Source organism: Coregonus clupeaformis, chromosome 4 (assembly GCF_020615455.1).
Source record: "Coregonus clupeaformis isolate EN_2021a chromosome 4, ASM2061545v1, whole genome shotgun sequence".
In the NCBI taxonomy this organism is placed as follows: domain Eukaryota; kingdom Metazoa; phylum Chordata; class Actinopteri; order Salmoniformes; family Salmonidae; genus Coregonus; species Coregonus clupeaformis.
The window spans coordinates 17,007,389-17,028,071 of record NC_059195.1 but is presented as its reverse complement, the minus strand read 5'-3'; the positions used below and the strand labels follow the sequence as shown (position 1 = coordinate 17,028,071).

The window sequence follows — 20,683 nt, the reverse complement described above, 5'->3', positions numbered from 1 at the left end:
TAAGAAATACAAGTCTTATCTGTTCTACCCCCTAATGTTCCTTACATGAATCACAGCCTGTTATGTGAAACAATTTATATCAGTATAGTACAAACCTATGCTTATCATTAATGCATTCCTTCTAAGTTATTCATCACATACAGATCCAATTATGAGAAAAATAGAACCCAACACTTTGAAAAAGATATGGTTGTTCAAAAGACCAATTAGTCGAAAAAATAAATGAATTGGGCTGTCTGAACGCAGCCTCAATAACGTGGCTAACGTTAGCTAGCTAACAAAACATCAGAGGCTAGGTCACGTCCCTGTCATAGGACCCAAACCCCAGCAATCTAGTCAAGTACACACAGCTTTCAGCAATGGCCATAAACACAGCAGAGGTGTATTCATTACGTCTCGCAACAGAAACCGTTTACCTTTAAGAACCAAACTGAACGAAACGGTCAGGGACCTACCTGGATTTGTCCAATAGAAACTCTTGTTTTCGTTGCAAAACGTTTTCTGTTTGGAGTAAAATGTTTGTTGCAAAACAGAATCGTTGTAATTAATACACACCTGTTTTTCCTGTTGTGGGGTAGGTAACCCCGTCAGTGACTATTTTTGTGAAAGGTTTGCATTTTATATTATCAATGCAAATACTGTACTATTGAAATGAACTAATCCTACAAGGTTTCTAGGATAATTACACTTTTTCCCTGCAGAATAACTCAATCACTTGTGACATATCAGGTCATGTTTAGATTAAAGGGCGACTGCACTTCCTGATTTGGCCTCGTTTTAGATTTGGTTCATTAAGAAATGCTAGCGGCCATGATTAAATTCAAACGTGAGTTGGTTTTGGGGTGTGGTTTGATGTGGGTGTGTGTTCACAGAGGGGAAGAGTTAGCCAAATTATTCTGCCAATTATATTCAGTCTGGTGTGAGCCCATGGCGAAGTTGGTTTGACTTTGGACAGCCTGTCTCTGGGGCTAGTTAGGGACCGCCAAATAAATGACACAATGTAAATTAGACAATATTTTCATGTTGTGCACATTCTAGTTTTCTCATTAGAAATTTCAATATGTGTATATTAATTACTTAAACTCAAACCAACTATACATTTAAGTCATTGAAATTTGGAGCTATTGGAATTTTAAAAATGGTCCCATGTACATTGTGTAATTTACTGATGGTCCCTAACTAGCCCAATAGGGATATCTGTAGCTCAGTTGGTAGAGCATGGCGCTTGCAACGCCAGGGTTGTGGATTCGTTTCCCACGGGGGGCCAGTATGAAAATGTATGCACTCACTAACTGTAAGTCGCTCTGGATAAGAGCGTCTGCTAAATGACTAAAATGTAAAACAATGTAAATCTAAAGTGAACCCACATTAACCACAGGCATTATGATTGGGTCTTGCAGCTGCACTCTGAATTGATGATCACTTGTGGGCAGGATTGAAACAAAACGAACCTTCATTTACATTGTGACACAGTCACGACCACAAGTCTCACAAACTCAGTTTTGGACGACAATGACTTTATGACAAATGACACTATTTACACTTTCGTCCATTTTGACAGAATAAATGTTTCTGACTCATATCGAGTTGCTCTTTAACATATCCTCTTTGCAGCTTACTCCCCACCATTCCTCTTGAGTTATTAGTTTACTCTTCTGCAGTTATTTTGTTTGTTTGATGGATGACATGGCACAACATTTTGTTCAAGGCAGTCAGAAATACTAGTAGCCTAAATTATAATGCATGTCATTTAGCATTTTTAAAGGAAGACAAAATACACTGCTAGTGTCCATTAGATAGGTTGTCCAGTAATTGTTCCCAAATACTAACACAATGAATTGTAGGTACTTCTCTTGGTTATGAAATAAACATATATGGATGTTGTCCTCTGTCAGGTTTTGCAGACGGCATCGGTTAAGAACCGGGGAGAATGTGCCTTCAGTCCCCCGAGACTTACTACTGATGCCAGAGATGGTCCTACCTCGTTTCATCATCTGTATCATACAGTACCTAAGGGATGGATACACTGAACCAGGTGGGAGAAACAGCATCTCACTATGTCTACAGGATACCCTAAAAGCACCTTTCATAGCTGATTGCAATTAAACAGCCCTCAGAGAACAAAACAAAACATTGTGGAGAAATTGTTAGTTTACAACTTATGTAGGTAATTCTGCTTGTATTCATGAGCCCTTCTGCCACATTTAATTTCATAACTTTTATCATACCTTGGTCTCACAGACACATCAACTGAGAGGGACCTACAGAAGGTCTTACAACAGCTGGAGCCCCAGATCTCCTTCCTAGAAGAACTGACGAAGATGGGAGGAGCAATGAGAACTGTGCTGACAAAGATCCTAACGAATCAGCAAACATTCAAGGACCTGAGCATGGGTAAATACAGTTGAAGTCGGAAGTTTACATACACCTTAGCCAAATACATTTAAACTCAGTTTTTCACAATTCCTGACATTTTAATCCTAGTTAAAATTCCCTGTTTTAGGTCAATTAGGATCATCACTTTATTTTAAGAATGTGAAATGTCAGAATAATAGTAGAGAGAATGATATATTTCAGCTTTTATTTCTTTCATCACATTCCCAATGGGTCAGAAGTTTACATACACTCAATTAGTATTTGGTAGCATTGCCTTTAAATTGTTTAACTTGGGTCAAATGTTTTGGGTAGCCTTCCACAAGTTTCCCACAATAGGTTGGGTGAATTTTGGCCCATTCCTCCTGACAGAGCTGGTGTAACTGAGTCAGGTTTGTAGGCCTCCTTGCTCGCACACGCTTTTTCAGTTCTGCCCACAAATGTTCTATATGAATGAGGTCAGGGCTTTGTGATGGCCACTCCAATACCTTGACTTTGTTGTCCTTAAGCCATTTTTGCCACAACTTTAGAAGTATGTTTGGGGTCATTGTCCATTTGGAAGACCAATTTACGACCAAGCTTTAACTTCCTGACTGATGTCTTGAGATGTTGCTTCAATATATCCACATAATTTTCCTTCCTCATGATGCCATCTATTTTGTGAAGTGCATCAATCCCTCCTGCAGCAAAGCACCCTCACAGCATGATGCTGCCACCACCGTGCTTCACGGTTGGGATGGTGTTCTTCAGCTTGCAACGACCCCCTTTTTCCTCCAAACATAACAATGGTCATTATGGCCAAACAGTTCTATTTTTGTTTCATCAGACCAGAGGACATTTCTCCAAAAAATACGATCTTTGTCCCCATGTGCAGTTGCAAACTGTAGTTTGGCTTTTTTATGGCGGTTTTGGAGCAGTGGCTTCTTCCTTGCTGAGCGGCCTTTCAGGTTATGTTGATATAGGACTCGTTTTACTGTGGATATAGATACTTTTGTACCTGTTTCCTCCAGCATCTTCACAAGGTCCTTTGCTGTTGTTCTGGGATTGATTTGCACTTTTCGCACCAAAGTACGTTCATCTCTAGGAGACAGAATGCGTCTCCTTCCTGAGCGGTATGACGGCTGCGTGTTCCCATGGTGTTTATACTTGCGTACTATTGTTTGTACAGATGAACGTGGTACCTTCAGGCGTTTGGAAATTGCTCCCAAGGATGAACCAGACTTGTGGAGGTGTAAAAAAAAAATTCTGAGGTCTTGGCTGATTTCTTTAGATTTTCCCATGATGTCAAGAAAAGAGGCACTGAGTTTGAAGTTAGGCCTTGAAATACATCCACAGGTACACCTCCAATTTTTATTTATTTTTTAGTCATTTTAGCAGACGCTCTCATCCAGAGCGACTTACAGTTAGTGAGTGCATACATTTTCATACTGGCCCCCCTGTGGGAATCGAACCCACAACCTTGGCATTGCAAACGCCATGCTCTACCAACTGAGCTACACGGGACTACAATGACTCAAATGATGTCAATTAGCCTATCAGAAGCTTCTAAAGCCATGACATCATTTTCTGGAATTTTCCAAGCTGTTTGAAGGCACAGTCAACTTAGTGTATAAACTTCTGACCCACTGGAATTGTGATACAGTGAATTATAAGTGAAATAATCTGTCTGTAAACAATTGTTGGAAAAATTACTTGGGTCATGCACAAAGTAGATGTCCTAACCAACTTGCCAAAACTATAGTTTGTTAACAAGAAATGTGTGGAGTGGTTGAAAAACGAGTTTTAATGACTCCAACCTAAGTGTATGTAAACTTCCGACTTCAACTGTATGTCTGTTTCCACTTTCTCGTAAAGCCATTGGTTGAATGTTATTCTGACCATTGGGGGAACTATCAAAAGGTGAAATTATACTAATCAATATTGCCAAACAATAATGATTCAATGCTCCACACATGCCATTGGTGTTATGCTAATGAATGTCTATTAGTTTAATAAACATCTCATATGTAAATATGCCCTGTAGGTCAAGAAGAGAATGTATATGCAAAAAAGAACTACGAGAACTACCTGTCAGCACTGAAGAACTCAGGCCTGGTGTCTGTGGAGGAGAAGGCCCAGACTGGGGCTGCAGAGCCCACACAAGGGGCTGAGACAGGGGCTCTGGTCTTACAGGGTAAGACCTCATCCCCTCTTTTAGGAGTTGGAGCTCAAAATAGTCCCTGATTGCATGCCATGTTTTTGTAGTATGGAAACATAATGGAAGTAGTGTTTCTCAATTACTCATTAATCGAGGAAATAATGAAGTAATGGCAGCCATCCGTCTCCGCTCTGTTTTCCTTAGGAGCCGCAGCACCAGCCAGCCCTGATGAGTCCAATAAAGAGGTATGTGAATACTGTATCAGAATAGTTAGCCTTCTCAGTATTGAAATATAGATACAGTAGTTATAATACTTCACATTATGTTTTTCTTAAAGGAGGATCAAGATGGGGAGCAATCTATTGGACAGAGAAAGAGGGTGAAACTTAGTAGCACTACCAAAGGTAATTTACATAACATGCATTACATTCTATGTAATGATGAATAATACACTGATATTTTATGTGAAACTCAATATTGGCTGGAGACACCAGTTAGAATAATGTATATTCTGTCCTTAGATCCATCCATTATGGACTCTCTTAAACACAAATGTTTTCTGGAGGAGTTGCTGTTTTGGACAATAAAGTACGAGTTTCCTCAGAAGATGGTTACTTTTCTACTGAACATGCTGCCAGATCAAGACTACAAGGTATGTCTTTCAGGTTGTAGCTAAGTGTAGTGGCTCTGCTGCATTCTTGCTTAGAGAAGCTGTTATGACTGTAGAATGTAGAACATTATTACCTGTTTGTTGTCCTTTTTTTGCTTTGTAGATCACCTTCACGAAAACATTTGTTCAACATTATGCATTCATTATGAAAACTCTGATGAAAAGCCATGAGTCGGATACCATGTCCAACCGCATCGTACATATCAGTGTACAGCTGTTCAGCAATGAGGACCTAGCACGTCATGTGACGGAGGAGTGTCAACTACTAGACATCATGGTCACTGTCCTCCTCTACATGATGGAGAGTTGCCTCATCAAAAGTGAACTTCAAGGTGAGCTATGTTTAAATGACCATACTGATGAGTGGATTGTTTCACTGACTTCATGAATCTAAACTGCTTCCCACACTACTGAGCCTAATTGTGTTCTGTCACTCTTTTCCTTATTTTCAGATGAAGAGAACAGCCGCCATGTTGTGGTAAACTGCAGCGAGGCTCTGCTGAAGAACAATACTTACTGGCCTTTAGTTAGCGATTTTATTAATATTCTCTCACACCAAAGTGTAGCAAAGAAATTCCTGGAGGACCACTCACTGCTCATGCTGTGGATGAGCTTTGTGTCCTTCTTTCAAGGTAATTCCCTGTGGATTTAAGAATCTGAATAGCAGCGGTAGTTGGGACTGTGTTATGTGTCAGCATTTGCCCCAAGGATGACTAATCATTATTCTCTGGTAGCATAGCTGGTGTGATTTTAGTATGATCTTTATCTATTCGAGTCATACTGTCATCTGTCTCTGTTAAAGGCCCAATGTAGTCAAAAATGTGATTTTTCCTGTGTTTTTATATATATTTCTACACTAGGTTGGAATAATATTGTGAAAACTATGATAATGCCTTTTTAGTGTAAGAGCTGTTTGAAAAGACCGCCTGAAATGTCAGCCTGTTTTGGAGAGAGGGTGTTTTGGCCTGCCTGGTTACATCACCAGGCTGTAAATTGGTTAATAGACCAATAAGAAAGAGTTCCAAACCTCTTTGCCAATAACGGCTCGTTTTCAGTTTTCCCCTCCCCAATCAGACCACTCCCAGAAAGTCCTAGCAAAATTATTGCTTGAGAAATTTGCTAAGAAGCTATTTTTGACAATTTTAATTGAAAACAATCACAGTAAGGTAACCAGAAATGATTTGATATTGAGATAAAAACGGCTGCATTGGACCGTTACTATCTGCTTAGTCATATGATGCAATATTAGCCCTCTGTTATTCCCTTCCGTTGATGGTAGTCACTGCTTTATATAGTTGGTCACGAATTGCTATAGCTGAGCAAGATGTCCAGCAAAACGGATGTTATGGCACATCGAAGGCAACTTTATATTTTACTCTTATAGTAATTGAACCTGACAAAGACAATTATGGCGCATGTGACTCCTTGGGCTCTTTCTAAATTGCAGCAGGTGACTGCCGACTGACTGCATCATAAATAAATACTCATTATTTGTAGATCAGTCAGTCACCATTTACCCACAATGCATCATGGATTGAATGCTCTCAAACACAGGCCTTGTGTCTATTTGAATTGTTGTCTGTGCAGCACTCCTGCTGTGTCCACCATAACCCTAAAAATAACCCCTGGCCGCAGATACTGTGGGCTGGAGTATCCACTTACTTAGGCAAGGTGCAGAGAGCATAGTGCCACTATGTGAGTGTAGACTGCCCTTACATACATGGGTTTCCCCCCATTCTTAGACTTATCTAGATGTCAACAAATATGTTTTCCAGGTTAACATTGCTTTGTCTTTGTGTCCCTTAAGCTGTTTTAGTGAATGAGACCACTGTAATGCTATCTGTTATGTGATGACTAACCCTGAAAGCTCTTGTCTGGTCCTGTAGGTATGAACTTGAATAAGCGGGAGTTGAGTGAGCACGTGGAGTTTGAGTCCCAGACATACTATGCAGCATTTGCAGCAGAGTTGGAGGCCTGCGCACAACCAATGTGGGGTCTCCTCACACACTGCAAAGTCAAAGTGAGTCCAATATCCCTCTTAAATATAATGCACATCACATTAAAGCTATTTGACATTCAGGTGTTATGCACAGAAACCGTTAGGAAAATGATTACACCATGAATCATTGTTTATTTGCAGGAGACACAGGAATATACCAAAACGGTGGTGCGTTACTGCTTGGAGACTCTGCAGATCTGGTTTGATGCCATTGGCTTTGTAGATGAGGTAACTCCGCAAATATGCACAACAGTCAGGAAGCATTTGTAGACCAACGTTTCCTTTAGTGTTTATATCTGGTCTCTGTTTCTCTGTAGCTTGCTCCAAATCAAGTGACGTTTCACCTGCCACTGCACCGCTACTACGCCATGTTCCTAAGCAAGGTATGGTAGATCTATAACACTTTATAAGTTCTGTTCCTGCCGCTTTAAGTCCTCTTTTGCAGTGAGTTGACTGTGTATATTGTCTCACAGGCAGTGAAGTGCCAGGGGCTTGACCTGGAGAGTCTACTCCCAGACCAAGAGATGCTCATGAGGATCATGGTCCATCCACTCCAGATTCAGGTATTGCACCAATACAGGACCATTACACATGTAATTTCAATGCCTTGATAATGCCTCAAATATCAGAAGAAGTTGTGGGTGAATGTCACACAATGTCTGAAAAGGAAAGGCTGACTTCCCCCTTATACCCAAACAGTTATTAGTGTCTTTTAAATACACTACCGGTCAAAAGTTTTAGAACACCTACTCATTCAAGGGTTTTTCTTTATTTTTACTATTTTCTACATTGTAGAATAATAGTGAAGACATCAAACTATGAAATAACACATATGGAATCATGTAGTAACCAAAGAAGTATTAAACAAATCAAAATATATTTAATATTTTAGATTCTTCAAATAGCCACCATTTGCGTTGATAACAGCTTTGCGCACTTGGCATTTGCTCAACCAGCTTCACCTGGACTGCTTTTCCAACAGTCTTGAAGGAGTTCCCACATATGCTGAGCACTTGTTGGCTGCTTTTCCTTCACTCTGCGTTCCGACTCATCCCAAACCATCTCAATTTGGAGGCCAGGTCATCTGATGCAGCACTTCATCACTCTCCTTCTTGGTAAAATATCCCTTACACAGCCTGGAGGTGTGTTGGGTCATTGTCCTGTTGAAAAACAAATGATAGTCCCACTAAGCCCAAACCAGATGGGATGGCGTATCGCTGCAGAATGCTGTGGTAGCCATGCTGATTAAGTGTGCCTTGAATTTTAAATAAATCACAGACAGTGTCACCAGCAAAGCACCCCCAGACCATAACACCTCCTCCATGCTCATCTGTTCACCCACACTGCGTCTCACAAAGACACGGCGGTTTGAACCAAAAATCTCAAATTTGGCCTCCAGACCGAAGAACAAATTTCCACCGGTCTAATGTCCATTGCTCGTGTTTCTTGGCCCAAGCAAGTCTCTTCTTATTATTAGTGTCCTTTAGTAGTGGTTTCTTTGCAGCAATTCGACCTTGTAGGCCTGATTCACGCAGTCTCCTCTGAACAGTTGATGTTGAGTGTGTCTGTTACTTGAACTCTGTGAAGCATTTATTTGGGCTGCAATTTCTGAGGCTGGTAACTAATTAACTTATCCTCTGCAGCAGAGGTAACTCTGGGTCTTCCATTCCTGTGGCGGTCCTCATGAGAGCCAGTTTCATCATAACGCTTGATGGTTTTTCGACTGCACTTGAAGAAACTTTCAAAGTTCTTGAAATGTTCCGTATTGACTGTCCTTCTTGTCTTAAAGTAATGATGGACTGTCGTTGCTCTTTGCTTATTTGAGCTGTTCTTGCCATAATATGGACTTGGTATTTTACCAAATAGAGCTATCTTCTGTATACCCCCCCCTACCTTGTCACAAAACAACTGATTGGCTCAAACACATTAAGAAGGAAATACATTCCACATATTAACTTTTAAGAAGGCACACCTGTTAATTCAAATGCATTCCAGGTAACTACCTCATGAAGCTGGTTGAGAGAATGCCAAGAGTGTGCAAAGCTGTCAAGGCAAAGGGTGGCTATTTTAAGAATCTCAAATATAAAACATATTTTGATTTGTTTAACACTATTTTGGTTACTTCATGATTCCATATGTGTTATTTCATAGTTTTGATGTCTTCACTATTATTCTACAATGTAGAGAATAGTAAAAATAAAGAAAAACCCTTGAATGAGTAGGTGTCCTAAAACTATTGACCTTTAGTGTATATGAGTAGGAGGACTGGCTGTTTAAAGGATTCCTGTGTGACTGTGTACTCTGGAGATGCCTTAATGTTTGTTCAATGTACTGTATACAGTAGGTACATTGCATTTTATGTTAATGTCCCTTGTGTTTTTCTTATAGGCAAGCCTGTCAGAGATCCACAGTAACATGTGGGTCAGAAATGGTCTGCAAATCAAAGGACAGGCTATGACCTACGTGCAGTCTCACTTCTGCAACTCTATGATCGATCCAGACATCTTTCTGCTCCAGGTATAGACTACTTTCTTCAAGGTGATTGCAACATTAGGGATTGTTATAATGTCATAAACTCCATTCTAAAAATGTTCTTACCAATCTGTCGATAGGTGTGTGCGTCAAGGCTAGATCCCGACTACTTCATTTCTTCAGTGTTCGAGAGGTACGGTCGGACCTGTTGGAAAAGTCCTTTCGATTTGTCATTTTTCGCTGAACTTGATTGACCTTGTTTATCATCACCCATTGAAAAATCCCATTTTGAATAACTTGATGAAGAGTAGCCCACAGGTGTTACTGGCAGTAACATGTATTTCATATACAGATTCAAAGTGGTGGACCTGTTGACCATGGCCTCTGTGCACCAGAATACTGTACTGGACGGTGAGCAGGAGAGGCCAATGCTGGAGGGAGCCTTGACGTTTCTCGTCATCTTGTCCAGTCTTCGCATCCACTTGGGTAAGTGCAGGTACAACAAGGGAGAAGGAAATTGTACATGAAAAACAATTGGAATATTTGTATCATGCTGACTATATTGGCATTATCCATAGATTATACATGTGTAATGAATATTTCTCCCTCTCATTGATAGGCATGTCAGATGATGAGATTCTCAGAGCCGAGATGGTCTCCCAACTGTGCATGAACGATCGTACCCACAGTTCACTGTTGGACCTCGTATCCTCACTGTTTTATCAGCCTCACAATTCCCAGTATAATTAATTTAATATCCTTACCCGTGGTCAGTATGTTCTCACTTTGATTCTCATTATGAGTTGTTGTTCGCTGTATATTTGGTCTCCAGATTTTCTGTGGTCAGTGGTAAATGTTTTTCTGAAGAGCTTGTTTGTTCCCTTGGTAGAATGTGTAATTGTGTTGTCCCTGTTCTACAAATTGGAAAACCCACCAAAACACCTTGTTTTCATCAGACCTTCCCCCTGTTGGTACATGTGACTTTGATTGTGACTAGTTTAATCGATGTAAAATTGCATATTTTAACACGCAGCAAACAGTCTTGCATTTTCACTTTTTGGGATCACCTTTATTATGCTGCACATTTGCCTGGTTGCATACTTTCCTGAAGTGAATATTCAGATTCCTGAGAATCCCAACCCCAAGAGTGGGATTGTTCCAGGAAGTTGCAGCTTTGAGGAGATGCTGTCGGCCGTGGCTGACTTCAAAGCCCCCGTGTTTGAACTAGGGGGTTCCATGCAGCAGGGCATGTACACACCTAAAGGTAAGTTGTCTGTTGTAGCTCCTGGCTTGGAATGTGTTCACTAGGTAAAGAACGTAAGCAAACAGAACTCAACAGGGAGGGACCTACATGAATTTGTCCAATAGAAACTCTTGTTTTCACTTCAAAACGTTTTACTACGGTGCAAAAGTTTTGCTACGATGTGTGACTAATGAATACATGCTGTCCAAAGGCTTTGTTGGATCAACACCAAGCATATTGTTTTCCATTCAACATAATCACAGGTGCTTTTTCACCAGTCTGCCTTGAGAGGGCACTCATGCACCACAATTGACTATAGTTTTACCCATGCAGAAACCTAAGGACTTGCACAAATCACAAGACTGAATCAAGACAAGGTCCCTGTTGAAGACTTAATTATTGCCCTGCACACGTTTGAAATTGTGATGCCCTTCAGGCAGTTACATCAATACCCTTTTTCTCCCCTATTACCTGATATAGGCCATTGCTGAGAGCAGTGTCTTTTTAAGTCCATGGCTGTTATAAAGCATTGTCCCTTTTATGGTATCAGATCAGGATTTGGCTCATTAGGTGTCCTATACTAATGTCAGCCTTATGATTTTGTTTTAAATTGAAGTTTATACACAGTCATTGCCATTGCGACTCCAAATTTACTGTCATAGCACATTCCACTTGGGGGCAGGCTAAAACCACTTTCTGAGCGCTCAGGAGAAAAAAATAATGAATTGTATGTCAACGTGACTTTTTAGCAGGTGTTCCTAAAGGATTGGTCTTTGTTTTCCAGCGGAGGTGTGGGAGAAGGAGTTTGACCCCATCATGGTTATTCTCAGAACAGTCTACCGTCGTGATGTCCAGTCAGCAATGGACAGATACTCAGCATTGTAAGTTAACAGTCACTAAGTGCATTGTCTCCAGCAAGAAGTTAATGTTTTTTTTAAAGCATGTGAATAGTGTTCAGGTTTTGAATGACTATTTATGAATACATAGTTATTTTAACAGTACATTCAGTATTGTCAAACCGAGCGGGTGGGTGTCATGCCCTGCTTAATAATAATAATAATAATACTTTTTTAAATTTGTAAAGTGCTTTTCTCAGACCCAAGGTGCAATAAAAAAATTAATAATAATAAAAACAATCCAAAACCTAGAACACAGACAAAAATCAAAGCTGTATACAGGTGTCGCCAGATTCGGACAACATGAGAACAGAATTAGCAGAGGTTCTTGAAAGCTTTTCTGAACAGCACGGTCTTGATCTGGGCCTTAAAGAAGGACAGACACTCTGCAGCCTTAATAGTGTCTGGAAGTGTGTTCCATAGCCGCGGAGCCGCGCAACTGAAAGCCCTGTCACCCATAGTTTTTAGTCTGTTGCAGGGCTGCTGAAGGGAGATGGACCTGGAGGAGTAAAGGGTGCGTGTAGTGCAGGAGGGTAGAATGAGGTCAGACGGGTACTTGGGTCCAGAGTTGTGGATAGCTTGGTAGATGTGAACCAGGATTTTGTAGTCGATGCGTGAGCATATGGGGAGCCAGTGGAGGTTGAACAGCACTGGAGTAATGTGCTCGTAAGGGGAGGTGTGGTTGAGGACATGTGCAGCACATTTCTGGACATATTGTAGCCTGTTTAGGCACTTGACAGATGCGCCAACAAAAAGGGCATTACAATAGTCCAGACGGGATGAAATAAAGGCATGGATGAGTCGCTCAGCTGCAGGTTGTGATGGCATAGGTTGTAACCTGGCAATGTTCTATAGATGGAAAAATTAGACTTACAGGGTCGCTGTTCCCACCTGCCCTTGAAGGGAGGGAAGAGAGGGATTAGGCCAACATAGTGATAGGGTTGGTTCCAATGATTTTACTCGACAGTGAACTAAATGTCTTAATGGCAAACTGTAATAGAATTGAGGAAATCCTTTCTTGTTAGATTTAGGTTGGACGTCTCCGAAGACAAATGTGATGGTTGGGGTGAAAGCTATACTGTTAGGTTAATTTCCTGAAGATCTCTTTAAGATGTGAAGTGACTAAATATACTGAAGTGTCCTCTCCTGGCAGCCCTTCTTAATTTGAAATAGCAGTTTAAGGGCAAGGAAAGATTACATGGGTAATGTTTTTTTTGTTTTTTTTCTCTATGATTTCTTCAATACCAAATGTAGGCTATATTGAACAAAGGCAATTTTAGAAATCCAAGCAATTCAATCCATGTTGAACAAGAAATAAGAATAATTTTGATTTCTGTTTGGTATTTTTAGATTATCACTTCATCAAAACTACATTCTAGTACGGAGCGTAGTAAACGTGGTGTCATGACAGGTTATCATATTTCCCCACCTCCGTCTGTGATATCAGGCTTATGTTACTCGTTCACACTGTTTGAATATGATGGATTGCCTGTCAGCCAGGCCACATTTTATATAACCGTGAGACTTTTCAGCTGATCGGCTGTTACATTGCGTAGACAAAGTGCATTTATTATCCCCAATTACGTGATTACGATCTTCCCAACGGGCTCAGGAGAGGAGACGGTCGAGTCATGCGTCCTCCGAAACATGTCCCGCCAAACCGCGCTTCTTAACGCTCGCTTAAGGTGACCCCTGGGCTTGGACAACCAGGCTCGCTTAACCCGGAAGCCAGCTGCACCAATGTGTCGGAGGAAACACTGCCACAAGGAGTCGCTAGAGCACGATGAGACAAGTAAACCCTCCCCGGCCAAACCCTCCCCTAACCCGGACGACGCTGGGCCAATTGTGCGCCGCCCTTATGGGACTCCCGGTCACGGCCGGTAATGAGACAGCCTGGGATCGAACCCCAGGCAGTAGTGCTGCTTCAACACTGTGATGCAGTGCCTTAGACCGCTGCGCCACTTGGGAGCCCATAGGCAAAGGTTTTGTGTGGTAAATTACTCGGGAGATTATTTAATGTCACATTATTACCTATGTGTTTGTGATGTTGGATTGATCTCTATTGATTGTTCTTTTGAATTGACCGTATTATTGCTTGGAATTTACCTGATTTGTTGTTGTATCCAGCTTGAAACAGTCTGGGATGCACACGACAGGGAATCCATGGCCGCCTTACAAAGAGCGGACTCCTCTGCACCTATGTTACAAAGGCCTGGATAGGCTGTTACACTGCAAGACGCTGCACATTGTCATCTTCACACTGCTTTACAAGGTGACCCTTCCAACACCTCTCTTCATTCATATTATTAATCGCTTTATTTGTCCCTCAAACACCTGTGCATCCGAATTTCATTGTCTTTGATATAACTGATGGTGAGATTGCCCTATGGTTGAATTTGGCAGAACTATAATGAAATGTTTTGTTTTAGATCTGGCTGGATCACTCCAACATGTCTGAGCACGTTCTGTGCATGGTGCTCTACCTGATTGAGCTGGGCTTGGACAACCAGGTTCAAGAGGACAAGGAGGATGAGGTTAGACTTTCAGCCACTCAAAGACTACGTTCATTAGTTTCCTCTAGTTTCTTCCTATGTGTTCTTCACATTATCCTCCTGCCTCATGTTCTGTGACTAGGAGCCTTGCATTGAAGAGCACTGCCATGACAGCTGGTTCCCAGGCACCAACCTCCTGTCCAACCTGCACCATGTCATCAACTACGTTAGGGTGAGGGTGCCTGAGACTGCCCCCGAGGTGAAGCGGGAGCGGGAGCCCCCTGCCAGCACCAGCGCTGAGGCATCCAACTTCGGCCAGGTCAGATAACATCCTGTCTATACCCTGCCTGCACACTGGGTGGTACTGCCTCGACTCATGTATTCATACTACTGTACAGGTCATGTTCAGAGTCTGTGCTCAGAATTGCTTGCCTCAGGGTAGATGAGGTATAATGTTCCTTCAATGTGTTCGGTATACTGGGTATTTTTGTATTATGTAGCCTGTCGTATCCTCTTTTGTTGTGGAGAGGTCGCTCTTTGCCAGGGTCATATGTGTTAAAGGCACTTACGTATGTTGTTTTGCCGTACTTTTGTTCCACAGAATTCCAGGCGTCTGACAGGGAATTGGAGAGAGGTAGCTGTTTGCATTTGAGTGTTTGTTTGGTCTTATTAGAAAGACCTGGTTGATGTCCTCAGGGCCTTGCAGTGTGTTCTGTTCTGACCGTTGTGTAAAAACTCATGACAACGTTATTCTCTTCATGGTTGTGTCTTATGATTTGTAGCCATTTTTAGGTTGCAGTCTGTTTTTTTGTGTTTTTTTTTGTGTGTAGTGTTTTGCTCTGATGGGGTTGAAACTAATTAAGTGTATAATGTGATTCTGGGTAAACGCTTTTTAACTGCATGTCACCTTGATTGATGGCGCTCCGACTGGGCTGTGTGATGTATGTTTATTTAACAGTGCTCCCGTCCATTGTCAGGGCAGGTTATCGCAACGTTTTTCACATGTAAGGCGGGGGGGGTTGAATTTTCTCACAATATGAACTAGCACTCTGAGGTTTCTCTTGAAAAGTCAGCTGAATTTTTTGAATGGGTATTTAATGTGACTTTGATATGTGTGCCGTGTCCATCTGCTGATGGCAAGATGTCCTCCCTCTAATGTAGGGAGTCAGGATCCATCATGCCAAAATGGCTTTCTGTGATGTTTTATTTGAGCAGTGTTTGTACTCGCTGGCATTTGTGTCGTGTACATGAAACACAGCGTTTTGACAAGGACCGGATGAATTGGAAGGAAAGGTGGTCACATGGGTGTCTCTTGTTCCCCATCATCTGCATGTGTTTATTGAGAGGGCCATTGTTTGGAAAGCAGGTCTGTGTGTGTGTAGGAGAGAGATCTGATGTGTGCCTCTGCTATTGTAGAATGTGCGGGAGGCGCAGGTGTTCAGCCTGGTGGCGGAGCGCCGGAGGAAGTTCCAGGAGATCATCAACCGCAGCAGCACCGAGGCTAGCCAGGTGGTGCGGCCCAAGAGCAGCTCCACGCGCTGGGTCCCGCCCGGCACGCCTCCCCAGCTGGTCACCGAGATCCTGGAGATCCACGAGAGCATGCTCTCCCTGCTCATCAAGCTGCACCAGAAGCTGTCGGCCAAGCAGAACTCTCTGTCGGCCACTTGGCTGGAGGACATGGACGCCAACCCAAACCGCCACGTCCACGGGGACGGCATCACCGCCATCGAGCGCATCCTCACCAAGGCGGCCAGGCGCAGCCACCAGAGCAAGCGCAGCATCCAGGAGATCTGTGGGAAGGTCTTTCCTCCCGTCGCTCCCAAGAAGAACAGCCCCACTGCCAAGAAGACCATGGATAAGGAGGAGAGGTTTGTTACAGGCGCTCACTCCGTTTGCAAAACCATCATCACCAACTTATGTGGTGTCACTTTATTTTACAACACTTAAATTGTAATATAATAATCAACGTTAAAAGGTTTCAATGTGAGGACTTTATTAGCTTTTGAAATGAGAAACTCTTTTGAAGTTGGTCAAAGGGCATCTGCAGAGTATGAATTTGTATTCTGTAAGCCCCCTGGGGTTGACTCGGCCCGCAGACAAAGACAAAGGTAGCACCTCAGGGCTCTACAGTGCGACCATTTTACTCGTCTATGCACCTAAATATTTTGCTGAGCGACCTGCAATTTTTATTTGGGAGCACCAGTGTGCCTAGAATAATATAAGATTCTAGCTTTAATATCTCAAATATTTAAAATTGTGCTAGTAAATTTCTTTGTGAGCCTACATTCTTCAATTTAGGCGCATACGTGCTCCTTGTAAAAAAAATATATCAAATAAAATGTCAGTGTAGAGCCCTGCTATCGGGCCGTTGCCAGGGCGACTGTGGGCCAGCCAATGGCAGAGGAAGCCGAAAGGGGGTGCTGCACATTTCTCAGGCGGGCTGTCTGTGCCCCTGAAGCTGTCAGTGGGAATTACTGAGCTGTGACACTCCTGTCACCATTTGTTTATGTCCTCTTATTAGGGGTCTCTATTTACAGTCAACCCTGCTCCCTTCAAGTCTGCACAGGAGCTACCGCCAGCCACATTAAGGAAATAATCACCTTCACAGCCCAGCACCCAGTCACATACTGTAGCCTTGTTCAAAATAGACTCTTACTTTCTAGTTTGTATGTATCATTGTCCAATGCTACAAAGCCAATCTCACATGATCTAGTATGCCTTTTGTGGTGGCGTCTGATGAAAAACACTCTCTGGAAATGGTAATGTACTGGTGGGTGAGTGGTGGTGATTTAATGGCTAGCCAGTGAGAGAAGGGCTTTCAGTGTTTTAATAAAACCAAGAATTTCCACTTACCCATGGAAGCTGTTGCTATGGAGATGGGTTAACCCCATCAGTGAAGAGAATAGGCATTAGTCCTGCATCAGAATAATGGAAGCCTGGGCCATATGCCTCAGCACTCTATTTTAAGTACACATTACCCCCTGTATATAGCCTCCCTACTGATATTTTATTTTACTGCTGCTCTTTAGTTATTTGCTTTAATTTTTTTACTTAACACTTAAAAAATGCATTGTTGGTTAAGGGCTTGTACGTAAGCATTTCACTGTAATGTCTACACCTGTTGTATTCGGCGCATGTGGCAAATAGAATTTGATTTGATTAGAATAACTCCATAAGATGTTTTGTTTGTTTTATTTGTGGTGCTGTCACCACGAGTTTCAGACTATTTCCACGCTATGCAACACTTTGACAGTTATGTGAAATGGTTTGACTGTGACTTTTGTATTGATGACAGTTTTAAATGTAAGAAATCTTCTGTGATTTTAAGTTGTGTTTTCCTTTCAGGCGTCAGAGGGCTCGAGAGAGACAGCAGAAACTCCTGGCTGAGTTTGCCTCCAGACAGAAGAGTTTCATGGAAACAGCCATGGATGTTGGTAAGGGAGTGATTCATTTGGTCCTGCAGCATTTCTCATTCTCAAAGCTCAGTCCTATTGTTCCCCCATCTATGAATTATTGTGGATGTTGGGTCAGTTTTCTCAGAAACCTTTACAAGCTTCTGGCTCTACTAATGTATTGACAGATGTATTTGATGGTGCAATATATGCTAGCACTTCTTGGATACAGGGCCCGGTTCGCTATAACATTCAAGTGGACTCCACGGCACTCATGCTGAGGACATTTTGTGGACTCGTTCCATTATAGTCTTTGAAGGAAAGAAAGCTTAGCCTTTTTCACTGTGGCAAGGTGACACTGGCCACAGCCCTCGGCCCTCCAATGGTCTACCTACACTTGTTAGGAGCAATGAGAGGAAAGCACTCCCCTGGGGTTGGAGCTGTGCTGGTTGAGTGCACAGTGGATCAAAGCACTAATAGTGGGATGGACTCCCAGGGACCACCCTGACACAGCGTGGTTAGTGGATGAATAATGGTCTCTGTGATCAGAGGGAGCACTTAGGCAGGGTTTAACAATGTAAATGGAGTTTGCATATTTGCACTGATATTGAAGAAGTTTACCATCATTTGAATAGTAATTTCACCATCTTTTTGTAGGTGTCCTTGCTGACATTGACCCACATTTATTGAATGGATTAGCTTGTGTATCCATCTTATCAGTATAAAGAATGGTCATTTGCTTCTCATGAGCTATATTTATTTTACAGATTGAATCAAAGGTCACAGATGATATGAATATTTGCGCTGGGCTTTTAACAAGGCAAATTGGTCCAATGGTAAAAGCATCTGGTCAAACATTATTCTCCCGGTGGTCTTGGCCACAGTGGTTATGGGCTTTGTGGAAAACTAAAGCCAAGATAAGACCGGCATATTGGGGTACAATGATGTCTTGTGTTTTATGCGCAATGACAAAATCCCCTTTTCGAATTCCTGTTTACTGTGTTGCGTTTTTGTTCTCACTCCTAGCTGTGTGCCACATGAAATATAACCATTTGAATACCCTGAAGCTCATGTGTTTCAAGATATGATCCTATTGTTTCTGAGAATTCATGCGTTTGATTCGGGCAACAGATGTTGTGAGCATCTGCTTTTTAAATGGTTTTGTAGCATGACTTATTATGGCCTCTAAATTGGAATGACTTTGAGGCTAATATTTATGATATAGATTTTCATATTTAAATGACTTTCGACAGTGATTTGTTTATGATTGAGCAGTTGTAGGCTATGCCATTGGAGGGCTAAAAATACCACCGTATCCTTCATAGGATGCCATCTGAAAGCATTCAAATTGAGTGAGGATAGTTGTAGCGACAATCATGCTACAATGTTTACTGCAAGATTTTACACGTATGTTGTACAGGAGCGAAAAATAGCATAGCAAGGTGTAGTCCTCCATAGCAACAGCAGTGTCCTTGTCTCCAGCTCTGCGTGCACTGATGGCCTGAGGCCTAAGCTGTTCCATCTAATGCAAACTGTTTTCATTTCCCTTAGAACACACTGACCTCTCCCGAGATCATAGTCCACCTGACGCAATAAATCAATTCCAACACGGGTCGACATTTCTATGCAATATTTGCTGTTCAAATTGAACTCTTTAACATTTTAAAATGAATATCACATCAGTAGGCACAGTCCAATGTTTGTATTCCTTTCCACTACAGTACAGTTAATGGTGTTCCAGTATGTCTGAAAGCTACCTGAGCTTTTGTCAATGCTTATCCTCTTTACCCACCTTTCTCATCTTGTATTTGAGAAAATGCAATTGTATAGGAAAATACATCCTATTTCACCAAAGTGGAAATGTTTGGACCCGTGTCCCACTAATAGAACTAGTCATTTTGCTATGAATTAGGAAATAACAAAGTAATTGAGCGTGGTATTATTTCTAGGAAGGAACGCAAGCTTATCTGTCAGTGACCTCCTCAAATGGCATTTTATTAACTCTGTTTTAGCCGGCCCCAAAGACGGCAGAGTTTCACACCACATTACCTCCTAATGTTTTGGTTTATTTACACATGGCTTGCCAAGATCGTCCCTGAGCTCCAAGCACTTATTCCAATATGTTTGTCTTCTCTATGTTATTTTAATGTCAATTGGTCAGAAAACCTGTTTAGAATGCATAATTGCTGTCCAGCTCCAAATAGGATCTATTCTAGATATATCTCCAGCATTTCTGATGAAGCCTTTTAATGTGGTATTAATGAAGTGTTGCATTGAGGAACCAAAAGTAACCCTTTGTGTTGTCGTGTGTCTGTTAGAATCCCCGGACGCTGAAGCAGCTATGGACCTGGGTGCCTCTGAGGTAAAGGAGTCTGAGGTCCTCTATGACTGTGTGATCTGTGGCCAGAGTGGCCCTTCCACTGAGGACCGGCCCACTGGCCTGGTGGTTCTCCTCCAGGCATCCTCAGGTACTACTGCACTACATCCCCCAGTATCCCCCTCACTGTTTCACATAACTAAATGAATGGCCTACAGTCTTTTGTCTCACCCCTGTCCTGATTTTCTAGTTAAATTTCAACCACCTACAAATGAAATGGCAATACGAAGTAATTTGAACAGGTAGTGTATTTCATAGATATGAACATCTACTTCCCTTAGCACGGCCCTTGCCGATTAAACCAAAACCGTTATTCATGGCAGCTTGGCTACACCATATTGGAAATGTAATTGTAATAGGCAGGTTAGCTGTTTTAATTGACTCATTTATCATTCATGTTGATCCCTGGCTGCGTTTTCATACTGCCTCTCTCTGCTAAGAGTTAATTTCGATGCTGTCCTGCCCAGACAGAGGAGGATCATTCACTGTCATGAAAATAAATGGCATGTTTTATTAGTAATTAGTTGCGTTTTGGGAACACTTGCCGCCTCAAGGTCAAAAGAACACCTTATATGATCTGCCAACTGCTGTTTCATATTATGCCTATCAAAAGACAATGTAAACACTAAGTG

At 42.0% G+C, this 20,683-nt stretch overlaps 1 protein-coding gene across 4 annotated transcripts in view; it reads left to right on the top strand.

Annotated features, from left to right (window-relative positions):
• Positions 1 to 20,683, top strand: part of LOC121548364 (E3 ubiquitin-protein ligase ubr3-like) — a 62,083-nt gene that overhangs the window by 7,989 nt on the left and 33,411 nt on the right. For 2 of the 4 annotated variants that reach the window (XM_045210320.1, XM_045210318.1), the window contains exons 2-26: positions 1,896 to 2,035; positions 2,242 to 2,394; positions 4,397 to 4,546; positions 4,715 to 4,755; positions 4,848 to 4,914; positions 5,032 to 5,162; positions 5,284 to 5,512; positions 5,633 to 5,812; positions 7,067 to 7,200; positions 7,321 to 7,407; positions 7,497 to 7,562; positions 7,653 to 7,742; positions 9,568 to 9,696; positions 9,792 to 9,844; positions 10,004 to 10,137; positions 10,271 to 10,356; positions 10,774 to 10,915; positions 11,679 to 11,775; positions 13,918 to 14,062; positions 14,220 to 14,324; positions 14,425 to 14,601; positions 14,884 to 14,916; positions 15,699 to 16,150; positions 17,628 to 17,716; positions 19,993 to 20,142. In XM_045210320.1, coding sequence (XP_045066255.1) covers positions 1,896 to 2,035; positions 2,242 to 2,394; positions 4,397 to 4,546; positions 4,715 to 4,755; positions 4,848 to 4,914; positions 5,032 to 5,162; positions 5,284 to 5,512; positions 5,633 to 5,812; positions 7,067 to 7,200; positions 7,321 to 7,407; positions 7,497 to 7,562; positions 7,653 to 7,742; positions 9,568 to 9,696; positions 9,792 to 9,844; positions 10,004 to 10,137; positions 10,271 to 10,356; positions 10,774 to 10,915; positions 11,679 to 11,775; positions 13,918 to 14,062; positions 14,220 to 14,324; positions 14,425 to 14,601; positions 14,884 to 14,916; positions 15,699 to 16,150; positions 17,628 to 17,716; positions 19,993 to 20,142 — 3,260 coding nt within the window. The remainder of the gene's footprint in view (positions 1 to 1,895; positions 2,036 to 2,241; positions 2,395 to 4,396; positions 4,547 to 4,714; positions 4,756 to 4,847; positions 4,915 to 5,031; positions 5,163 to 5,283; positions 5,513 to 5,632; positions 5,813 to 7,066; positions 7,201 to 7,320; positions 7,408 to 7,496; positions 7,563 to 7,652; positions 7,743 to 9,567; positions 9,697 to 9,791; positions 9,845 to 10,003; positions 10,138 to 10,270; positions 10,357 to 10,773; positions 10,916 to 11,678; positions 11,776 to 13,917; positions 14,063 to 14,219; positions 14,325 to 14,424; positions 14,602 to 14,883; positions 14,917 to 15,698; positions 16,151 to 17,627; positions 17,717 to 19,992; positions 20,143 to 20,683) is intronic. The other 2 variants (XM_045210327.1, XM_045210324.1) reach the window with 1 other exon arrangement.